The 21,649-nt window shown below is 41.3% G+C and overlaps 1 protein-coding gene across 1 annotated transcript; it reads right to left on the bottom strand.

Annotated features, from left to right (window-relative positions):
* Positions 1–3,797: 3,797 nt before the first annotated feature.
* Positions 3,798–19,464, bottom strand: si:dkeyp-72h1.1 (uncharacterized protein LOC799956 homolog). The gene is made up of 4 exons (XM_063222355.1): positions 19,390–19,464; positions 11,985–12,083; positions 5,798–5,972; positions 3,798–5,081 (listed from the first exon to the last, which is right to left on the bottom strand). The coding sequence occupies exons 2-4, from the start codon at positions 12,069–12,071 to the stop codon at positions 5,008–5,010; spliced, it is 336 nt and encodes a 111-aa protein (XP_063078425.1). The 5' UTR covers positions 12,072–12,083; positions 19,390–19,464; the 3' UTR covers positions 3,798–5,007.
* Positions 19,465–21,649: the final 2,185 nt, after the last annotated feature.

Genomic DNA, 21,649 nt, shown 5'->3' with positions numbered 1-21,649 from the left:
ATGCTGCCAAATGTGACCCAGTCCCTATAGTACCGGGATGGGTAACTGAGACCCGCCTCCTCCCTCAGTGCAGCCCGTAGATAAAACATAATTAGAAATAATAATACTATAATGACCAGATTTTTTTTTTTAAACAAAAAAACACAGAATCAATCCATTGTAATTGTGTTGTTGGCCGATAGAGAACACTCCTATTCTTTCCAAACAACATCTGCAGTCAGTGAGCAACCAACAGCACCTCAAACTCAGCGAGTTGCAGTCAGATGCGTGGTCACATGGCCCTCCGATGGTGCTGATGAAAAAATGTGGCCCTCCTTATCATCAAAGTTGCCCATGTCTGCTATAGTAAGTAAGTAATGTAGGCCTATATGCTACTGTATATATACTTTAATGTTGTCCCATGATAAGATATATGTTCAAATCTGCAGAAATATGATGGGTGTACTGTACTCATTCCCATATCATTCACAATTTCTCTCATTTTAGCTCACTCACAACAACTGTTGTCAGTCTGCGGCCATGCCTGGCATGCTTGAAGAAAATAAAATAAATATACCTTTACCCCAGTGAACCTTCCAAGTGAATTCCTGCTACTTAACACTACTCCAGAATAGCATTTCTTGGGAAGACACATTCTGACGCAAAAATAACCATTCAAAGAAAATTATGCATTTGAATTTGTGTTGAGGTGCACTCATCTTCGGTTATTTACGGATTTGCAAAGCCTGCCATTTTCATCCACTGCCCAGACGTAACACAAGCTAACTGTAGGCTACGCTATAGCCTCCATTATCACAGATACCAGGAAAAGTCATATAATAATGACAGCTGACAGGCAATGATGAGATAATGGCTTATATGCACATATATCTTTGCTCTGGGTAACATAAATCCATTTCAAGGAAGTGGACCTACAGTAGCACACAGGTTTCAAAGTGGCACATACATTTTTGATATAATGTTTGGGCCACATAGCAGAATTGCTGTAGTCAGTCAGTTTGAGTTTTTTAAGTGTCCCAAAGTGCTAATCTGTTCTAACATGGTTGCTTAGTGATAGAGGATCTGAGGAAAGACTCTTGCAGAGGGCCTGTCTGTGTTTTTGGATCAGTCCAAAGGACAATGGACATTCAGATAATAACAGACATAGAAAACAATGCATTTAGGCTATGTACTTTAATTATTATAATGTGTGGGGAGCGTGTCTATGTTCCCACAGCCCATTGGTCCCACAGCCCATTGGTCCCACATCACTAAGATTTTTAACATTATTTTTTTAGGCCTATTGGTTCTCTTAGTTTACTTGGAAATGTTGGAACAAGGAGTTGTAGAGCACAGGGCCTATATTTGAATAATTTCTTAAAACTGTGAACATGGAGCAGCAGGAATAAGCTGGGACCATTTGGGCTGTGGGACCAATGGGCCGTGGGACCAATGGGCTGTGGGAACATAGAGCTGACCCCAAATGGGTGTAAATTCCCTGAATACTGCATCTAAAAGAGTCAACGAGAAAAGGGTGAATTGTGAAACACAACTTTGGTTTACCCTGGGAAATGTTGGCTCCATCTTGTTGTTTCTAGAATCACCTTAATATGAGTATCTTAGTTGACCTTAGTTCCCAATATGTGACCTTGCCTCCTCCACTTGTGCTTGTCTCCTCGTCCCGCCTCCTGGCCCCTCCTCCGTGGAGAAAACGATAAAGTTTCCCAGCTGTCAGCCTAGCCACAACAACTTTTGAGGGACTGTTTTTCATTCACCATAACAATTGCACACGAGAAAAAGACTCTACAATTGAGCTTTTGCAAGATATTGAAATATAATGCTGTTGTCAGTGATGTCATCATGACGAGAAGCGAGTGGAGGAGGCAAGTGGAGGAGGCAAGGTCCCATATTAAGATGCACTCTTTATGTGCTCAAGATATACTTCCTGGAAAGGTCAAGCAGGAACAGGAAGTCAGGTTGATGGCTAACATCACCAATATGAAACAAGTGGCGCTTATGTTTTTGTCTAGCCCTACTCTCCCCTCACCCTTGATATTAGGATTAACAAAAGCGAATTGAAATACACTGTATTTTGTACAACAAATGGACATATTTGTGAACATGTTGTAGCTGACCTGGCTTAGACTGGTCAAAGATTCAGCAGATTAATGTTAGCCCGTAGATCTGTGCATTATGTGGTCTGAGTCATGCATCCGCAAAAGACTGATAACTGTGAGTGGGTGGGTGGACGGAACAAACAAAGTGCTTAATGGTTCCCAAGCCAGTCAACATCACTTGAGTGTTTGCCCATTAAAGTCTGAATTAATCGTTTGTTGTGTTAGACAGAGAGCATTGCGAGAGACTATTATTACGAAATCACTCACTGGATTATGTAAAAACACAGTATGCATATGGCAGATTCTCTGTTCTTTGTTCATGTGCATTATAAACCATTTTTGTATAGTTTCTAAAGATGGATTACACGTCAGTTACATAATCGCTAAGGGGCTTTCATAATAAACACAGGGCTACAACGTACGTTAGAAGTTCAGTAGTAAAATTTATTAAGTTAACTAAAAGCATTATAAGCACACACGCACACAGCATTAAGACTTGACTTGGTGGCTAGGCCGACACCAGTAATGTTTTGCCATCATGTTGAGACAACACTGACTGTCGAAGAGAAACTCGAGTTCATAAAAATCTGAACATAATTTGAAGAGCTTCGTTGCAAAACAACGTATCCACCATTTTTGGCTTTTGCATTTGATTATTGGAAATGGACAGTTCAAAAGTCCTGTCTTCTGAGTGTGAATTCTTGCCATTCAAATATTTTGAGAACACTTTTAAAACCTATATGAAATGCACTTTGGAATGGAATGCCCAATATAAATGTCACTTTCCCAAAATGTTCCAAAATGGATATACGTCATGTTGCAACAAAGCTCTTCATTTGCAGATCCAGCAGCACTAGCACACAATGACGAGCTGCACGGTACACCACTGTATTAAAGGAACAGTCCAACCTTTTTCAATTTTCACATATTTGCTGTATTCCAAGTAGGCCTATTACACATAAAGGTGCATTTTCATCTCTGCATTTCAGCACTTAAGTTGACATTATTAGCATCGCATCGCTTAGCACAATCACTGGAAGTACATGGTACCATTAGCATCAAGCCACAAGTTATCACTGGATCGAATTACTGTAAATAGCCGTTTTGCACTTTTACATTCATTTTACTTAAAGGGACACTGTGTTAGATTTTTAGTTGTTTATTTCCAGAATTCATGCTGCCCAATGTTACCTTTTTCATGAATACTTACCACCACCATCAAATTCTAAGTATTCATTATGACTGGGAAAATTGCACTTTTCATAGGCCTACATGAAAAGGGGGATCTTCTCCATGGTCCGCCATTTTGAATTTCCAAAAATAGCCATTTTTAGCTGCAAAAATGACTCTACTTGGACCAAGGAGCAGCATAGTTGCAGTGCCTTTTTTGACCATTTCCTACACAGTGTCCCTTTAAGTATTTTCTAAGTACATTTGATGATGTTTTATTTGGTACCAGACATCCATACGTTAAGCGATACTGTCAAACTATGCATTGCAAACACATTGAGAAAAAAAAATCCATGTATTCTCATATTTCACAAGGGCTTACAGATAAGCAATTTCTTGAAATACGGTGGACTGTTCCTTTAAAGGGGAACTTCGGCTAATTTCAATATGCAATTGTACTTCATTATCCTTGACTTGTTAATATTGAAAGTTGCACAATTTTTTTGTTCAACCCTTTCCCAAAGATCCTGGCCAACTAGAACATTGTTTGTTTACCTAAGCCTTCGGTACAATTGAAACATTTGAAAAGTGCAAGGCTTGGAAAAGACTTAACAAAAATATGAATTTGTCTTTAAGGTCAATCACTCAGACAAGAAGCAATGGGCCTTATTATTTTATATCAATATTCTTCTCATGAAGATTTTTAAGGTCTCAAGTGTCCTTGAAAGTTGTGTTTTTAAGTGTGTTTCAATGTTCCATATTTATGGTGTGGTATTGATAACAAGAAATGCCTGATCAAAAAAAAAATTGTTAACTGCAAAATGTTCTTCGAACTTAAAGAGGAGTAAGAGGAGTAATGTAAAATGTCAAATGAAGTAAATGAGGTCCAGTCTACGCAAAACGAGAGGAACAGATATGGGTAACAAATTCAAGGAACGAACTGCCTACTCTGTATTGCACCACTTAATGTAAACTGAATATGCCCCTTTGGATTAAAAAAACTTGTCTGAATAGTCTGTCAGTCCATTTGGATAAAAAAAACTACTGAATGTAATGTAATAACTGCTACCAGCACATGGCTGTTATAGTGCTGTATCAGCAATGTAAAATGTGGGCCAAAATCATTGATATTCGGAGAACTGGTCTTCATTTCATGTCATATTTACAGAATCAAAATGTAATTTTTTTGCAACTGAATAGCTTGAGTCCAGTTCAGTAGCCCCTGTAGCTGTAGGCCCATGGATATTACAATCTACTGCAATTATATGATGGAAAAGGGATAATACCATTGTATTGGCAGTCAACTGATAACATGACACATCTTTCTCATTTTACCTACTACCACTGTGTTTGATACAATTTGACAGCTTTAGAATTTCATCAAAATAAACTATACATCAAGTATGTACATATGTCTACATGAATGAATTTTGAAATGCACACAAAAAAGACAGCTGATATTCAAAAACACAAAGAGTAAACCACCCGACACTGATGACTCTTATCACAGTAGCAGGCTACTTCTAGTGTTTGGCAGTGACTCAGTTCAGCAAAGACAGTCTTGTCAGTCAACTGTCCTACATCCCATCGGGTGGGGGTTCCCCTCCAGAGTGGGCTCCAGCTTGTGCCAGTGTACAGATTGGGCCATGAAACCCAAGCCCCAACCCTGACACACCCATGCTCCTATCAGAGACAGTCACAGTGAAAATGCTGGATTGGGATTGGTGCCAACTTCGGTTGGTCAGTCTGAGGTGCCGCCCATTGCCCTGTCTTCCTCCTCTTCCTCCTGCTCTGTTTCCACTGGCTGCTCCTCCCCTGCAAGAACCAAAAGGAGTCACTGATTGTGATTTTTATTGTGTTTTTTAAGTGATAATCCTTTTACAACAAGGTGCCAAAGGTACTGTCCAATGTGTTAAGTTACCACCATATGCTCATTCAATATGCTGTTCATTGATGTTACGCAGTAGAGAAGTGTGTTTCTTTCAGACAATGGCAGCTCACATCAATCTCATCAAGCATTAAAAATATCCGACCAGCATTTCCTCTGTCACATTTGTAACTGAGGTGTTCCTGTGTAGTTCCCCACTTGGGGCTCGAACCTGCCACCTACCAGTCAACACTCAATTCACGCATAGGAGGCCCAGCACAATACTGCTGATCCAAAGGTCCAGACCGATAGTAGCACTAAGTTAATGTATGAGGCTTATCAGTAATGTTTCAATCACGCCGAACTCTGGTAGTTGGCATCCACACGTGCAAGGACTTTTTGACAAAATCACGCCTTCGGAGAGCTATGCCTTACAGTTATATTCATTCATGAGGTGTATTATTTTTACACTTTATTTTAACATTTTAATCCTTTTTTCTGCATGCTATCTGTTGTAATGTGCTGCTGCCTTGGCCAGTGCTCATATCTATCTCAATGTGATTTTGTTTCCCTGGTTAAACAAAGGTTAAAAATAATAATAATAAAAACAATTAAAATAAAATAGCTGCACCAAAAGCAGGTGTGTAGTGTGGTGCTGTCTTACCAGCGGGGATGTGGACGGGAATGTCCTGGCAGGTGTCCTCAGCGGAGCTCATCTCATCCGGAGGAGGCCAGCGCAGCTCACCGCTCTCCACCTCACCACCCTCCGTAGGCTCCACCACGATCGACGGGAGACGCTTGGACAGCTTGGGGTGACGCTCATGGTTCTCCGGAAAGATCTGGAATAAAGTAAAGACACACTTTTTAATCTTATCCACCTACTATGCTCATGTGCAAATGGATAAAAATATCCACCTTTAAAAATATCCATTCAGATCCAAAAGCTCAGCCATTTCCAAGCCGTACACCCCAGCACTGCCAGAGCATTTCAACAGTTTGAGTGTTTTTCCCACACACAGAGAAAATTGAATTCTATGTCAACACCACACCATAAAAAAACTGAATTGACACTGAAGCATCATTGTCACTGAACGTCAGGATCTGAAATTATGCATCACTGGCATCAAATGCCTAATTAGTATTTCATTACTATGACTGAACGAATTTAACTTTGGAGATTCTATGGAGTTTCCTGAGTTTACAAAGTTATGATGCCTTAGATGCTTGAACAATATGGACTCTATTTTATCAAAGTATTACCAAGTACAGTATTCTTCTGTATGTGTTTTTCCCAATCCAAAAACTGCCTTAAAAGAGTGAATTTCAGCAGGAAGGTATCCGCTGAACAAAACAAGTTGTTATCTTCTTCTTCCAAGTAAATGCCTCATCTCTCGCAATGTCTTTAACAGCACCAATTATGTTGAGAACAGAACAAGAACAGCAGGGCAGAATTAAGATGCATATTTAGATGTGCCGTGACGGTCAAAAGAAATGACCGTGTAGCTCCTCCAAAATGGTCTTCATCTCCATTACCAGGGCTGGATTAACATCGCCGGGGGCCCTATAAGCTACAGGTTTCTGTGGGCCCCATGGAAGGCAAATTTCACAACAAAATTAGAGAGCACCATAACTCCAAGATAATACGAATTAAAAACAATGTGTCTACCAACTGTGGAGAGGAGTATAAACAAGATTTAAAGCTTTAGCTCAACATGGCAGAAACATTTTTCGATACAGCATCTTTTCACGATTCTGCAATTATGGATTTCTCCCCTCAGGGGCCCCTGGCAGGTGGGGGGTTGGCCCTGGCCCTGGCCCTGGCCCTGTGCACTGCAGTAGCTTCAGTCACTGTGACCTGCACACTTGATGAAGGGCAATTGGACTAAATCCCTGCTGATTAGATCAAATGAAATGAGAAAAAAAGCAGTCCATGCTCCCATATTACAGAATTATGTTTAATTAAGTGTATCCTTACTGTGTTTAAAAAAAAAATTCATTAGTATGCACTGCTTTCACCATAAAAGCTCAGAGGGGTTGGAGCAGGATTCACCAAATTGGAGGCCGCCTTTATCTGTTTTTAGTGGTGGCTTGAATGGCCCACAATTGTTTGCAGATGGTCAAGCATTTCTTAATTAATAATCAATGGCAGCACACTAAAACATTGTAGCGTGCATTCAGCTAAATTGGGCCACTTTTCTGCAAATTCAGAAAGACTGATGAAATCTGAGGAAGAACATCAAAACATTAACCAAACTTAAGTTTGATTGCATAAAGTGACTCATAATCTTCCATTTCATGACAAAAAACAAAATGATTAATGTAAAAAGTATACATTTTTACAAGTTTTAGTGACAGGTGTGTCATCCTGGATGAAAAAAATTGCATTCAGGTAAAATGGGCCACCTATTCAGGTAAAATGGGCCACCTATTCATTCCAATGGTAAAACTTTTGCACAAAAGAAAAACAAAATTAGTGATGATTTTAGTATTCCTCCATTTTTTTTTTTTTTTTAGCTTTCAACACATCTGTTTCCAAAAAGATATCACAACTTCATTAAAAGAGCTCCCCTGACACCTCCATCTTCAATAATAGTCACATTGTTTTTGTAGAAAATATGAATGGTAATTCCCATAGAAAAAAGCGGCCCAAATTACCTGAAAGGGGCGGCCCTTACCTTAAAGTGTACCTCCGGGATTTTGGACACCAGACCTCATTTCCGAGTCAGCCAGGGTGTAAACAATGTGTCCAGAACGTTTTTTTCACATTCCATGCAGTCCTTGTGAATTCTCATATCCATGTTGCTAAGCTAGCGCAAGTGAACGGGGATGGTAGTAGCCTGCCCCCAAAAATAGTCTTATCCCGTTTAAACAACATTCAAAACAAAACCGTTATTATACCATACTGCAAGTGTAAATGTTTGTCTTAGTAGAATGAAGTTTGAAATTAAACCAACCTTGCACTGCGTGGATTTTGCCATGTTGAGAGACTATTTTCTCGGGGTCGGCGGAATTTTACTTTGCTCTCTTCAGTTGTGATGTAGCCCACCCACCCACTGCAGGGACCCCCCGCAAGAGACATTGCAAATCAAGGCTAGTTCTACAACTGCTTTCGGATCGAATAGTGGATTAAAACCCAACGACATCGCACCATGGTACATCAGTGTGTATATACCAACTGCAATAATAAAGCCCACAGATGGGTATCGGCAAGTTTCCATTGGTTTCCGTGAAAGATGTTGAAAGAACCAAACTCTGGCTCCTGGCTGCAGGGCTACATCAACACACCGATGGATACGCTCCGTAAGCTACCCCGGTGCTTTGCAGTGACCATTTCAGTCCCGACGACTTCACAAAGTCCTTCTCGAAGTCTAATACCTACACGGAAAACTCTAAAAGTGTCCGCGGTGCCAACCGCATTCCCAGATCTACATTTTGTGGCGCGCACCAACAGTCTCCGAAGAACAGGTTTGCTATGCTTTTTGCTTCTATGATGGTAGCCCAGTGGTATAATGGCTTCGCCTACGTTAGCCAAAACTTGGGCTAGAAGTTACCCCTTTGGATTGGCATATTGTAATGCTTTACTGTTATTTTGTGTAATTGCTGTGACAAATGGCATATAATTAGACATGACTTGCCGTATTCCTTTGGATTCATAAGTTACGCAACGCTATGATCTGGCTTGACATTGTGAAATATGTCACTCGTAGCTCTAATTATTATTACATGGAATGTTTTTTGAGACGAGATGGAATGGGAGGATGAAAGGGAGAAGAGTGTGCGTTCTGTTCGCCAACATGCTGTGTAGACACACGGGTCATCTAGTAACAACCAAACATTGTTATGGCATATGTTTCAATGTTACGAAAGGTTTACAAAGTCGGACAGAAAGCATTACTCTTGATGTTTGCGAGCGAGGTCAGGGAGGGGGGGAAATCGTTCAGTTTTACAAACTTCAAAGATGTTGGAGTTCGCTCTATGGAAAAGTTATAGATGTGTCAAACGAAGCTAGGATTTGTACTAGGAATATCACTCCGCGGCTGTCAAGCTTTCAAACCGGAACACAAATTGCTGATGGTGATCAAACATGATTGCAAGGTTGGTTTAATTTCAAACTTCATTCTATCAAGACAAGTATTTACACTTGCAGTATGGTGTTTTGAATGTTGTTTAAACGGGATAAGACTATTTTGGGGGGCAGGCTACTACCATCCCCGTTCACTTGCGCTAGCTTAGCAACATGGATATGAGAATTCACAAGGACTGCATGGAATGTGAAAAAAACGTTCTGGACACATTGTTTACACCCTGGCTGACTCGGAAATGAGGTCTGGTGTCCAAAATCCCGGAGGTACACTTTAACATGTTCAGCCAAAATGGGCCGATGTTTTTTTTTTTTTTTTACATTTTTAGGTATTTAAACATCACAATGTTGCCACAGCTATGTTTTTCCAGAGTAAGCGCACATATTCAAACCTAAAAACATATGCGTTTTTCCAGTTTTTATCACATCTGAAAACAGTTTCATCTTAATTTTATGTAGACGATTTCTTATTCTGTCACTCTCCATATGAGGGTTCCCCCTGCCCATCAAAAAAGTGTCATGCTATTCGAATGATTTTAAACAGATAGAGTAGTAATGTTGCAACAATTTCAGTACATTTGTGGTGGTTGGTCTGTAGAATTAAAAGAAATGAGACACCCAATGCTTATCCGGCCCAATTTAGCTGATGGTCCAATTTACCTGAACGCACCCTACCATATGCGGGTGACCCAGGTTTGAGTCCGGCCTGGGTCATTTCCCGACCCTACCCCATCTCTCTCTCCCAACTTATTTCCTGTCATCTCTTCACTGTCCTATCTGCATTAAATGCATACAAAATAATAATAATTCAAAAAAATAATCAAAGGCTTAATAGAAAGTGTCCTTGCTGCTGACTAGGTGTCTTGTCCATAAATCCTCCTCTATGACTACTGGCATATGTGCAGGGTCCATCCCTTAACAGATACCTTTTATTATGCTCAAACCTCTCAAACATTTCCTTTGACAGTGAGAGATACAGTATTTCAGAGACGCTTGTTGAATGTAATGACTGTAGCCCCTGTTATGATGGATGCTCCGGTCTGAGTCTTGCTTTTAATCTCAGTCATACTGTAACGCCTTTGTGCAGAGCCTATGTCACCAAAATTGTAATGACCAAGCCTTAATCTGTTACTTAAGACTCTCGGTAATATCATAACAAAGTCATTATGATGTAGTTGAGACTTTTCTCGAATGAGTGAATAGGCCCACCGACAGGCCCATCTGTGCAAAGCTACGACCAATTGTGTGTGTGTGTGTGTGTGTGTGTTTGTGTGTGTGTGTGTAGTCTGTCCTGTCTGCTGTGTGCCGTATTTGTTTGTGTGTGTGTATGTGTGTGTGTGTGTGTGTGTGTGTGTGTGTGTGTGTGTGTGTGTGTGTGTGTGTGTGTGTTTGTGTGTGTGAGTGAGTGAGTGTGCGCACGTGTGCGTGTGCACGGGCGTGTGTGGGTGTGCACACGTGCGTACATGTGTATGTGTATAAGTGCATGTGCGTGTGCATGTGTATGTGTATAAGTGCGGGTGCGTGTGTGTGTACGTGTGTATGTGTGTGCGCGCGCGTGTGTGTGTGGGCGTGCACGCGTGCGTACATGTGTATGTGTATAAGTGCATGTGTGTGTGCACAAGTCAGTCATCTCCACTTGGGAATGAAGGAAGGTTGACAACCATAATCCACATAAGGACCTCATCATTTTGGATGGCCAAGCAATGACCAGGGCTGGACTGGCCATCTGGCATAATGGGCATTTCTCAGTGGGCCCACGTGGGCACATATTTTCAGAAATGTGAAAAAAGAGTCGGTTCTGCACCCTTAAGCCAAAAGTGCCCGAGCCTTATTTCTCCCCCAGAGCAGCCCTGGTAATGACCATCATCTCCTGAAGAAGATTGAGTTTTCAAGTCTACACAAAAGTAAAGCCTGCTAGGAAATACTGTTTTTCGTCCTTCTACAGCCCGGTAAACAGGAGGGATAGAGGGATTGGCTTTTTTTTGGACGGGAAGGAGAGAGAGGAAATCGAATGGAGGGAAGGAAGGGTAGTGGAGAAAGAGAGAGAAATGGATAAGGGACGAGGGAAGAAGGGAGATGTAGCGAGAATGGAAGCTATAAAGAATGACAGGAATGGAAAGAAAGAAAGAAAGAAAGAAAGAAAGAAAGAAAGAAAGAAAGAAAGAAAGACCTAGCCTACATTGTGAAGCTGGGAGTGAGAAGTGAAAGGCACAGGGAAAGAATAAAGTGATGAGCATTTCATTCAGTTGGACATTTCGTGATGAAGGCACATTCACACCTGTCACCCTCACAGAGGGAGAGAGAGGGGGAGAGAGAGAGAGAGAGAGAGAGAGAGAGAGAGAGAGAGAGAGAGAGAGAGAGAGAGAGAGAGAGTGAGATAATATGATTTGCTTTACGTATACGTTTGTGTACAAATTACTGCATGCATGATATGGTGTACTAAAGAGGAATAAAAGAGGAATAAAAATGAATGAATGTGCACTGAAGAAATAGAAAAGGAATACAAAAGAACTAAAAAGTGTGTGTGTGTGTGTGTGTGTGTGTGTGTGTGTGTGTGTGTGTGTGTGTGTGTGTGTGTGTGTGTGTGTGTGTGTGTGTGTGTGTGTGTGTGTGCATAAGACAGAAGGGAACGGAGAGAGAGAGAGACTAAGAGACTAAGAGAGACAGAGAAACCACACCTGTAAACAGCCCACTGTGCATGTGCACCTGCTTCTGGCTCTTCGCCGCCAATCTCCAGTCTGTCCCCACACACACCCCATAATAATCTCACCTGAAATGAGATGCTGTCATCTCCCGGGGCGCCGCCGACTCCAAAGTCCCCCACCGCAGGCTCACAGGTGTTCATCACCTCGGTCATGATGCGCCGTCTCTATAGAAACGCACAAAAGATCACACGGCCACGTGAAATACTGTACGGCACCACTCTGGTCGAGGCCGAACATTTCCGACATCTCGTCGCAACCAGAAAAGATGTTTCTCACAAAAATGTTAGCAAATGAATGTTTTCTTTCTCAGTGCTTGCAGTGTTTATTGGAGATGTACAGAACTCCTATTCAATATGAAACACACAAAAAGACAACTGACAACTGTGCAAGCACAAGAAATACGACTTCGTTCATGAAGGTTTCCTACACCATTCTAACATAATTTCGGAACCAGATGAAAAATAATCCGCATGGCCCTGCCGTGGCCTAACGGTAGGGCACTGGGTTACTGTGTTGGCGACCTTCCATTCTGGCCTGGATCATTTGCAGATCATTCCCTATCTATCTCTATCTCTTTCCTGTCTATCCAACACTGTCCTGTCAAAAATAAAGGCAAAAAGCCCTACAAATATTTAAAAAAAAGAAAAAAAAGAAATAATCCACATAGCAAAATGGTTTCGGCATAATAATTTAGAACTCTGAGGAACTGAATGTACTGAGTTTGTGAATACGTCATCTACTGTAGGCCTATCTATTTTGCAAGCAAACGTGTCAGCGCAGCATTTTGTCATTTGATGCCCACTTTGCGTCAGTGTTTCCATCCTTGCAGCGACTACTCTAGAGGTCATAAAGGGTCTGGTTTCAGGAAAAAAAAACATTTTTCAACTCAACAGTGGTTCTTCTGATGACCTGAAAAGTCAACTCTGGCTTCTCTTCCTATTATGCTCTTCTCTTCCTTGACTTTTATTTTCTTCTCTGAGCTGACCACACAAAGCAATTTCACCTATAACTCTTCCCTCCTCCTCAACAGCTTTTTTCAGTGTTTAGAATAGATCATTGAACAGAGTTTGCGAGGTCACGTTCTTGCTGGTCTGAAAATGTGTTCCAAACCTACACATATTTTATAGTTGTGATGAGACCTTGTAAACACGTGTGACTGTTAAAATATTAAATTCCAATTACATTGCATGATTTGCCTAACCTGTCTTCATTTATCTAATCTAATGAGATACTAACAATGCACTTTGTCATAACTCACATGAAGTACCCAACACATTGCATTACATATAGCAAACACTTTTTATACACAGGGACTTGCAGTACTAGTGGACAGCAACATAAACAGTGTACAGAGGTAGACCTACATAGTAAGCTACAGCGACAGGCCTATACATGTAAAACGGGCAGAGCATAGACTGTGGGGGACTGCAAAGTAGTCTACACGTGACAAAATTAGTCAAAGGGGGTATGGATGAGTAGGGTTAGTTTTGTTACAAAGGGTATTTTCTCAGAAGAATGGTGTCTTTCACAGCTTCTTAACCCAGTCAAACACGGACCCTGTTATAAATTATCAAGTTACCAAAATGGCAATAACATAGTCTACAAAACGTCATAACATATACCAGGCCCTGAGTACTGTCATAGTGGTGGAATATATGGTAGTTAAGTGTTTTCAGTGACTATTACAGTTTTCCACTGGTGGAACAGTGCCGGCGTGGCAGTCCAGTGCCCTACCGCTAGAGCCATGGTAGGGCCGAAAAAGGGTTACATTTGTGAATGGGCAGCATGAATTCTGGAAATAAACTACTTCAAATATTACACAAGTGCACTTTTAAGTGTTATGGCAGGCTACAGTAGGTTGCATTAGACACTACAAAAGCCTCCAAACTCAATTCATACAATGTAACAGGGACTGATATTTGCGCCCCCCTTAATTTATCCCCCTTCATCACTCAAATGAGGAGACTGAAAGGTGGTAAGCCAACACTAACCCCCTGGTAGACCACAGACAACATTAACTTCTCACACTTTTATTTTACAACGCACTTACTTACGCCTAGGTTAGGACCACCTTTGTACAGTACGCAGGGTGCGATCAGGGTGTAAAACTGGTGGGCTTGTGCAACAGAGGAGACCTGGTCCTAAAATGAGGCGAAAACATTTGAGTTTGTAAACTAGTAGGGGGCTTTGATCCACAGATCAACATGTTTGTGTTGACCATCTCTCTCATTAAACCAATTATCCAAGACTGTTTTTAGCTACTGTTGCCATATTGGCTTTGCCTCATTTGTGATCTTTGTCTGTCTGCCATTTAAAGTGAAGATCAGTGCCAACGGGGGGGTTGCTGACAGGGTGGCCCTGTGTGAATTATCAACGCTCATTACTCCACTCCTCAGAGAGAGATAGAGAGAGAGAGAGAGAGAGAGAGAGAGAGAGAGAGAGAGAGAGAGAGAGACGACACACCTGTTCTGCATAATGCAAATGAGCCATTTGAAATAAGGGTGGGTATTGGCAAGGGGTTGATGATTCGATGCACATCACGATACACATGCCACAATGCAATATTATCACGATGCATTGCGATTCATGCATTATTGCGATGCATTGCGATATTTTCTTCATTCGTTTTCTTTTTTTCACATTTGCCAACATTACACAATATATATTATAGATTTTTTTGACACACAAGTAGCCCATATGAGATAACCTTTGAACTTTTCAACATGGCGGCGTGGAAATTGTAGATTATTTCTCTCAAAAACTGATGTTACTTTTTTGTAGATAGTGTATAGGCCTATACTACATACATTGTGAATGGCTGGGAAAAACGTTAATTCAAAAGCGCATAAGCCTAAGCATAAAATTGTTTCATACAATGGTTTCAAACATGCACGCTAACGACGTTGTCAGGATAAACTTCGGCGCTGTTGTCTGTGTCATTATGGCCACAAATGTACCATACTTGAACACACCACCCTTGTAATTTCCACTTTTAAGGTAACGTAATCGTTCCCATTACACGTGAATGAACAATAGATGACAAGTGAGAATGTGTGTTCTATTTAATGACAGCTGCAATTTCGACTGGTTTCATCGTAAAAAGACACAAGGGACAGCCACTTAATCTCCTTCCTGAGTCAGTGATGCTTTTTGAGTCAGTCTAATGACTCTTGACCTACGTGGGGAGAAATTTGCCAAAATCTGACTCACAGCCCTAAATTGTGAAATAAATTTGCATGAGAACATCTAACTTTATACTAGATCACGTTTGTATCAGCTACTAGTACTGCGTTGAAAAATGTTCAACACCTGAATGCCACATTACATGTAGTTGCAGCCCCCAGACTTTCCCTCTATCCCACAAAGAACCCACACCATTCTGTACAGAAGAGATTCTCAGGAACCCACACCATTCTGTACAGAAGAGATTCTCAGGAAATACATAGACAATGCAACCTATAGCAATGTTCCAATCTTGAAGGTCTAGTATAGTATATAATTTTAATAATCTATTTCCAAAATGTACAGTATCCTGCCCATTCACAAATAGCATATTTTCATGGCTATTTACTAAATACGAAACTAATATGTACAGGACAGACCAGAGCGTTGCAGTTAAATATGTGTGTATACAGGAAACATACAGGTAACCCAGAATAAGATGCCTACTTGGAAATTGATGGTGGAGATAGGATAACATTTGTTAACTGGCAGTATCACTTCTGAAACTGAACTAAAACATATACATAATACCTTTAAGAAGTACCCCCTATCATGCCAATTCTACTCACCATTAGCTCACCACCACCACCTCACCTGTATGTGAACAACACAAAGTAGCGTGACTGGACTCGCTCCATTAGTTCGTATTATTGCCTGTGATTTGCTTAGAGGATGAACTTTGATAGCCTGTAGAGTACTCTATGCCATACCATGCATCCGCAGCACTGTAACAAAGTCTCCAGTCAACTCCTGACTTGTCAAAATTAACCCCTATACGCAGAGCCGATGTTATGACCTTACAGCCACCAAAATGACCAAGTGAAGTCTGTGAAATATGTGACCTAAGGCTCTCTGTAATGTCATAGCAATGTTGTTATGTTGTAGTTGAGTGTTTTCAGCAATGAGTGGGCTGGCCCGCCGGTGGGTCCATATGCGTAAAGAGGCTACAAGCATCTGTCTTTGACTGGTCACTTTCTCATTTTCCCGGTATAGAGCTATGGTAACTCTCAGCAATGACAAAGGCCTACCCTGCCAAAACTACAACAGACAGCACACTTATAATGGCACCTCTGGGATATGCCACTAATGTGGTGCTTTTGCAACAAGGGTTTTCCCACGATCCACACGGCTGGGCACTCGACTGCTACACCGGCGACCCAGGTTTGATTCTGGTCCGAGGTCATTTGACGAACCCTCCCCGTCTCTCTCTCTCCCCACTAATTTCCTGTCACAACTTCACTAACCTAACATAATAAAGGCTGAAAATGCCCTGAAAAATACTTTAAAAAAGGATTCTCATGTGTATCTGTGTCCGTCTGTGTGTGTGTGTGTGTGTGTGTGTGTGTGTGTGTGTGTGTGTGTGCATGCGTGCGTGCGTGTGTGTGTGTGTGTGTGTGTACGTGTGTGTGTGCGTGTGTGTGTGCGCTCAGGCTCAGGCCTTCGCCACAGATGCCAGGCATAGCCCCGTAGTCTCACCCCCTGCACAGCCCCTCACAGGCTCTCCATTATATGCAGTGCGTTATCGTGCAAGATCCTGCAGGATCGTGCAGATTAAAGCGACTGCACAGTTAGGTGTCTGCAATGTAAATCATACAGCAGAATGTAACCTCTGTCAGGAAGATGTCACCCCATGAACTACAACAGGGAATGAGACACCTCCAATGAAACAATATAGCAACAGAGAAATGGGGTATCGAACCCCATAAGGCACCAAACCACAACCGACTGGCGATTCATTTATAAAATACTCATGGAGAGGTATAGTCAAGTGTTTTGGTGAGTTCAGGGTGACAGGGTGGGGCAAACAGGGCTTTCAAATGATTTTGCCCCCGGGCCCATGCAGTCAAAGTTATGGGTGAATCATCTGTGTAAGCGTTTGGACCGTGATCAAACAAAAGAGGAACGAAAGATCCACACACTGTTGCTGCTCCCAGTTTCCCAGTCGATGTATTTTTCATGTACCACTTTTAATTGTGAAAACCCTACAATAAACACAGAATATAATGAAGAGTATAATGAAGCAGCACATCCTTCATGAGAGATGGCTTTATATTTGAGAAATTTTGCTACAAGGAGTGCAGAGCATGGGTACACAATCTAAAGACAGCTTACATATGTCCTTAGCTCCTCCCCCTCACTCGTGCAAGGAAATTAAGCTAATGAAGCATCTGATGCAGAGTAGGTGGTGTGGGAGGGCCCCGGATTTTGCTTAGGGCCCCATAAAGACTTGGGCCGTCCTTGTGGACCTTTGTACCCTACTCTGCGGTGTACTGGAGTTATTGTCTCTACCAGTTGCAGCTGTAGGATCAAATTCATTTGATTATCTTTTCAGGACAAAATATTTAATATAGTTGTGCGTGCGACTGTGTTAATTTGAAGATGCAAAAGCACAGTTCATCCCTAAGTAAACAACACAGGCTTTCAGGTGTTTGTGCTTTTCGGAAATAATGCTAATGATGCATAAGAACTAGTGATAGCCTACAGCCGAAACAAATGTGCTCGAGACCTTGTTAACACGCGAGGCCCTTTCATTGCAACAGGAGCGTGGCTTAACAAGGTCCATGGACAAAAGACACGCAAACGCCCAGACAAAAGTGTGTGTGTGTGTGTGTGTGTGTGTGTGTGTGTGTGTGTGTGTGTGTGTGTGTATGGACACTCAAACACAACAGGGGATGAGGCACATTAATTCACTCAGTCGGCGGCTAATTAATGGGCACATGTGCTAATGAAAACATATCCAGACACTGACACACACACACGTCAATAACACCCGGCGACAAAAGTGCACCTAGGCTATTAGCTACATCAGTGGTTCTCAACCTTTTTTGAACAAACACTTCCTTGTCCTCATCATACGCCTACCATTGCCCCCATGGCCTCATCATAAGCCACCCAACGCCCCTCATCAAAAGCCTGCTAAGGCCCCCCTTAGTTTAAAAACAAAACAAAATACTAGCTACAGCGTCCAGGGGTCAAAACTCTTTCTCTCATGTCTTTGCCATTCTTTATTTCAGATCTGCTTACACAAATCTCCCACTGTATGCAAAACAAGTATTTGCCTGCTTCTGATTTCCATCTGAGGACATGGGTTTGGACAGGAAAAGTACTCCATAGAGCACCTTTTGAGAAATCTTGGAACAATTGTAACAAAGACACACCTTTGGCATTTTTATTTAACCCTTGAACATAGAAGGCAACTGAGTCCATTAGACCCGGGCTCACAGAAAAATAATTTAAAAAATTAATTATTTTTCAGATTCATGTAACCTACCTCATAGAAATGCCAAGGTAGTGAATCTGAAACAGTAATAGGCCTAATTCATAGGCCAAAAGACGCAAACACCTTTCAAGGGTTAAAGAAAGACATGACTTGGGCTTCCCATTACAGCCTACGACTTGCCGTTGTTATCAAGGAGGCTGTTTCAGTATGGAAACTATTATTCAAATTCAGTCAAATGACGCACCATGCACCACAGTCGGTGACGGCTAAAATACACCTCCAACCTGTCACAAACTCACATAGGCCTACCACATGTGTGCAATTCACCTCACATCGTTTCACCTGAAACAGAAGCCACTGTTACTTAGTTAATTAAAATGATATAGAAGGATGAAGAAGAACAGCCCATAGGTCGCCTACAAGATCAGAGTGATTTATCGAATGAAGAAGCAGCGTAACGGGAAACTTTAATAGTGGCGCCTTGGCTTGGTTTATCCCCCTCGTTAATTTCTGCTGCCCACTTCCCATGCAAATATGGCCTTGGCCCTTATGTAGATAACAGGGAAACTTGATCAATTTACTTTAATGTTTCAGATGAGCAACGACATATAGGCCTATCAACATGATAGCCTATTATTTGGGAAGTGTAAAATAATGCACCTGTATGGCCACTCTAGATAGAAGCATATGGCAATACAGTAAGATGTTTCATCTAGCCGTCTAGGCATATGCCATGAAGCCTGAGTGACGGCTAAATAAGCAAAACATATGAGGCCAATAAGATGGAACTGACAACAGGTTTTTGAACCAAGAAAGTTTGGTGGAGCATCACCTATCACAGGCAGTTCTTGAGAATATTGGCATGCAATGGTTAGGCTAAATGTTTTAAAATTATGCCAACCGTTATTCTACTAATTTAACTCAATTTGTGCATTTTATTGTCCGATAAGGATTTCATGAAATCATTTTTGGAAACGCGCGTCAAAATATGCCTAAACAAGGAGCGGACCTCCATATGCAGATCTTACCTGAATTTCGAAAGCTATCAGAAATCTTGTCTCTGTCGTCTGTGTGGTATTCCTGTGGCAAACGTCTGAGACTGTATCGATATGGGTACCAGATCCCAGTGACCGAGCGCCTGGCAAAGTTGATGCGGCTATAGCGCATTCGCTCCCATGCGCTCTCGAATTGACAAGACCAGCAAGAGCGTCTGTGTGGAGTACGTAGGCTACGATAGGTTTACAATAAGAGCGAGTGTGAGAGAGAGCGAGTGTGTGTGAGAGAGAGAGAGAGAGAGAGAGCGTATGTGTTGATGTGCGCGCGTGCCATGTGTGAGGGCGAGGGGGTGTGTAGGCTATGTGAGTGTGCATGTGTGATGGGGGTGGGTGTCTTAAAATATAACCCCCCCCCCCACACACACACAATAAACCCCAGATGGGTTCAGTCAGACTGACTGCTGCTCCCAATTTAGCCTATTTGTTTTTACTTTCTTACACACCCATATTGTCCTAAACACATTCCTATTTAAATAAATCATCTATCACGATTCGATTTGTATCACGATTTTTTTGACCTACGGTGCAATACAACCATTCATCATTTGCCAGTCCTTCCCCTCTCTCTCACAGCCTATCAGTATCAAAAAACATTAACAGTGTTTGTTAATGATTAAGTAATGGGAAATAATAAAGAGATAGGCTAATGGTTAGGCTAACAAATGTTTTACAAAGGGTTATCTAAGGGTTGTATATTGCTTAAAGGGACAGTTTGGTCAATTTCAACATGCAGTTGTAATGCTCACACTACCCTGGACTTGTCAGTGACTGAGATTTTTTTTTCTTCTTCTTCAGCCGTTTCCGAGATCCTGGTCATTGTAATGGGGGCAGCTCTTTGTTTACATTTCAAAAAAACATTTTTATTTATTACCAAAAACATCCAAAAGGTTATAAAACATCAGCAGACTACTAGCAAACAGCAGTACCTTTTGGGAAAATATTTGGAGTTGGCCTATGTTTCATTTTTAAAAAATGTAAACAAACGCTGCCCCCATTAGAATTGCTCATATCTCGGAAAGGGCTGAGCCGAAAAATGTGGCTTCACCAGGTACTGACAAGTCAAGGGTAGCGTGAGCAATACAACTGCATGTTGAAATTGACCAAACTATCCCTTTAACACATAACTCATGCTTTAAGGAACAGCCCACCCTTTTTTGATTTTCAAATATTTGCAGTATTTCCAAGTATTATTCGTGAATATGCATAGCCTATCATTTTCGTCTAGCCTATGTGTTTGGTTTCACAATAGGCCTACAGCCAAATTAAGAGTAGCAATGGAAGTCTCTGGGGAGCAAACAAAACATCATCAAATGTAATTACAAACTACTTTAAAATTAATGCAATATTCGATGCAAAACAGCTATTTAATCCCGTCCTGTTATCACTTGTGGCTTGATGCTAATGCTCCCCATTTACTTACAGTGATTATGCTAAGCTGTGCTAATAATTCTGATCCAATAAATCTGAGTACTGAAAACACTGAGAAGAAAATGATATGCACATTCATGAATAATGCTTGGAATTACAGCAAATATGTGAATATCAAAAAAGGGTGGACTGTTCCTTTAACAAGGAGCCATTCATAAAGTGTTACCAAGTATCTTTGTAGCCTAAATGATTTTTTTTCACATTCACCAACATTATAAAATAAGATTAGAAATAAAAACTATGATAGTGTATATTAGAGTAGGTTACGTAATGCTGATTTGAATCTCTTCCTTGAAAACTGCATGACAGAAGTACCCTGAAAAGCTGCACCTGAAAAAGAATCCTTTGAGGTGTGTGGGCTCTCGCAAAGCTGATTTGAAGCTTGGAAGCACTATCGGACCATATTGTTGTCTGGACTGAAGGGTAACAAAACTTTGAAAGTGTGTATAACTATACTGCCTTCTTGCACCGCGATATAGTATCGCGACTCTATAATGATTTCGCTGTTCGATACAAAACCATTACAGCCCTATATAGGCCTATAGTATATAATAGGATCATCAATTATTTTCCATGTGTTTAGTGGAAGACAATGATCACTAGGCCTCTTACAACTTCAAACTGAATTTTGGCATTATCAAATCTCATCAACTCTCTCCCTCCCATTCTGTGGTTGGGATCTTAAACTCAGGTGAACATTTCAGTGAGCGTGTCCATGATGTCCTTTCAGATTGGAACTAGTGCAGCAATAAAGGGACACGCATCAGCATCGGAAATAAAGAAGGGACATGTCTCCAGTTTACAC

Source organism: Engraulis encrasicolus, chromosome 18 (genome assembly GCF_034702125.1).
Source record: "Engraulis encrasicolus isolate BLACKSEA-1 chromosome 18, IST_EnEncr_1.0, whole genome shotgun sequence".
Taxonomy (NCBI): Eukaryota; Metazoa; Chordata; class Actinopteri; order Clupeiformes; family Engraulidae; genus Engraulis; species Engraulis encrasicolus.
The sequence above is the reverse complement of the archived record's forward strand: the minus strand, read 5'-3'. Positions and strand labels throughout refer to the sequence as shown.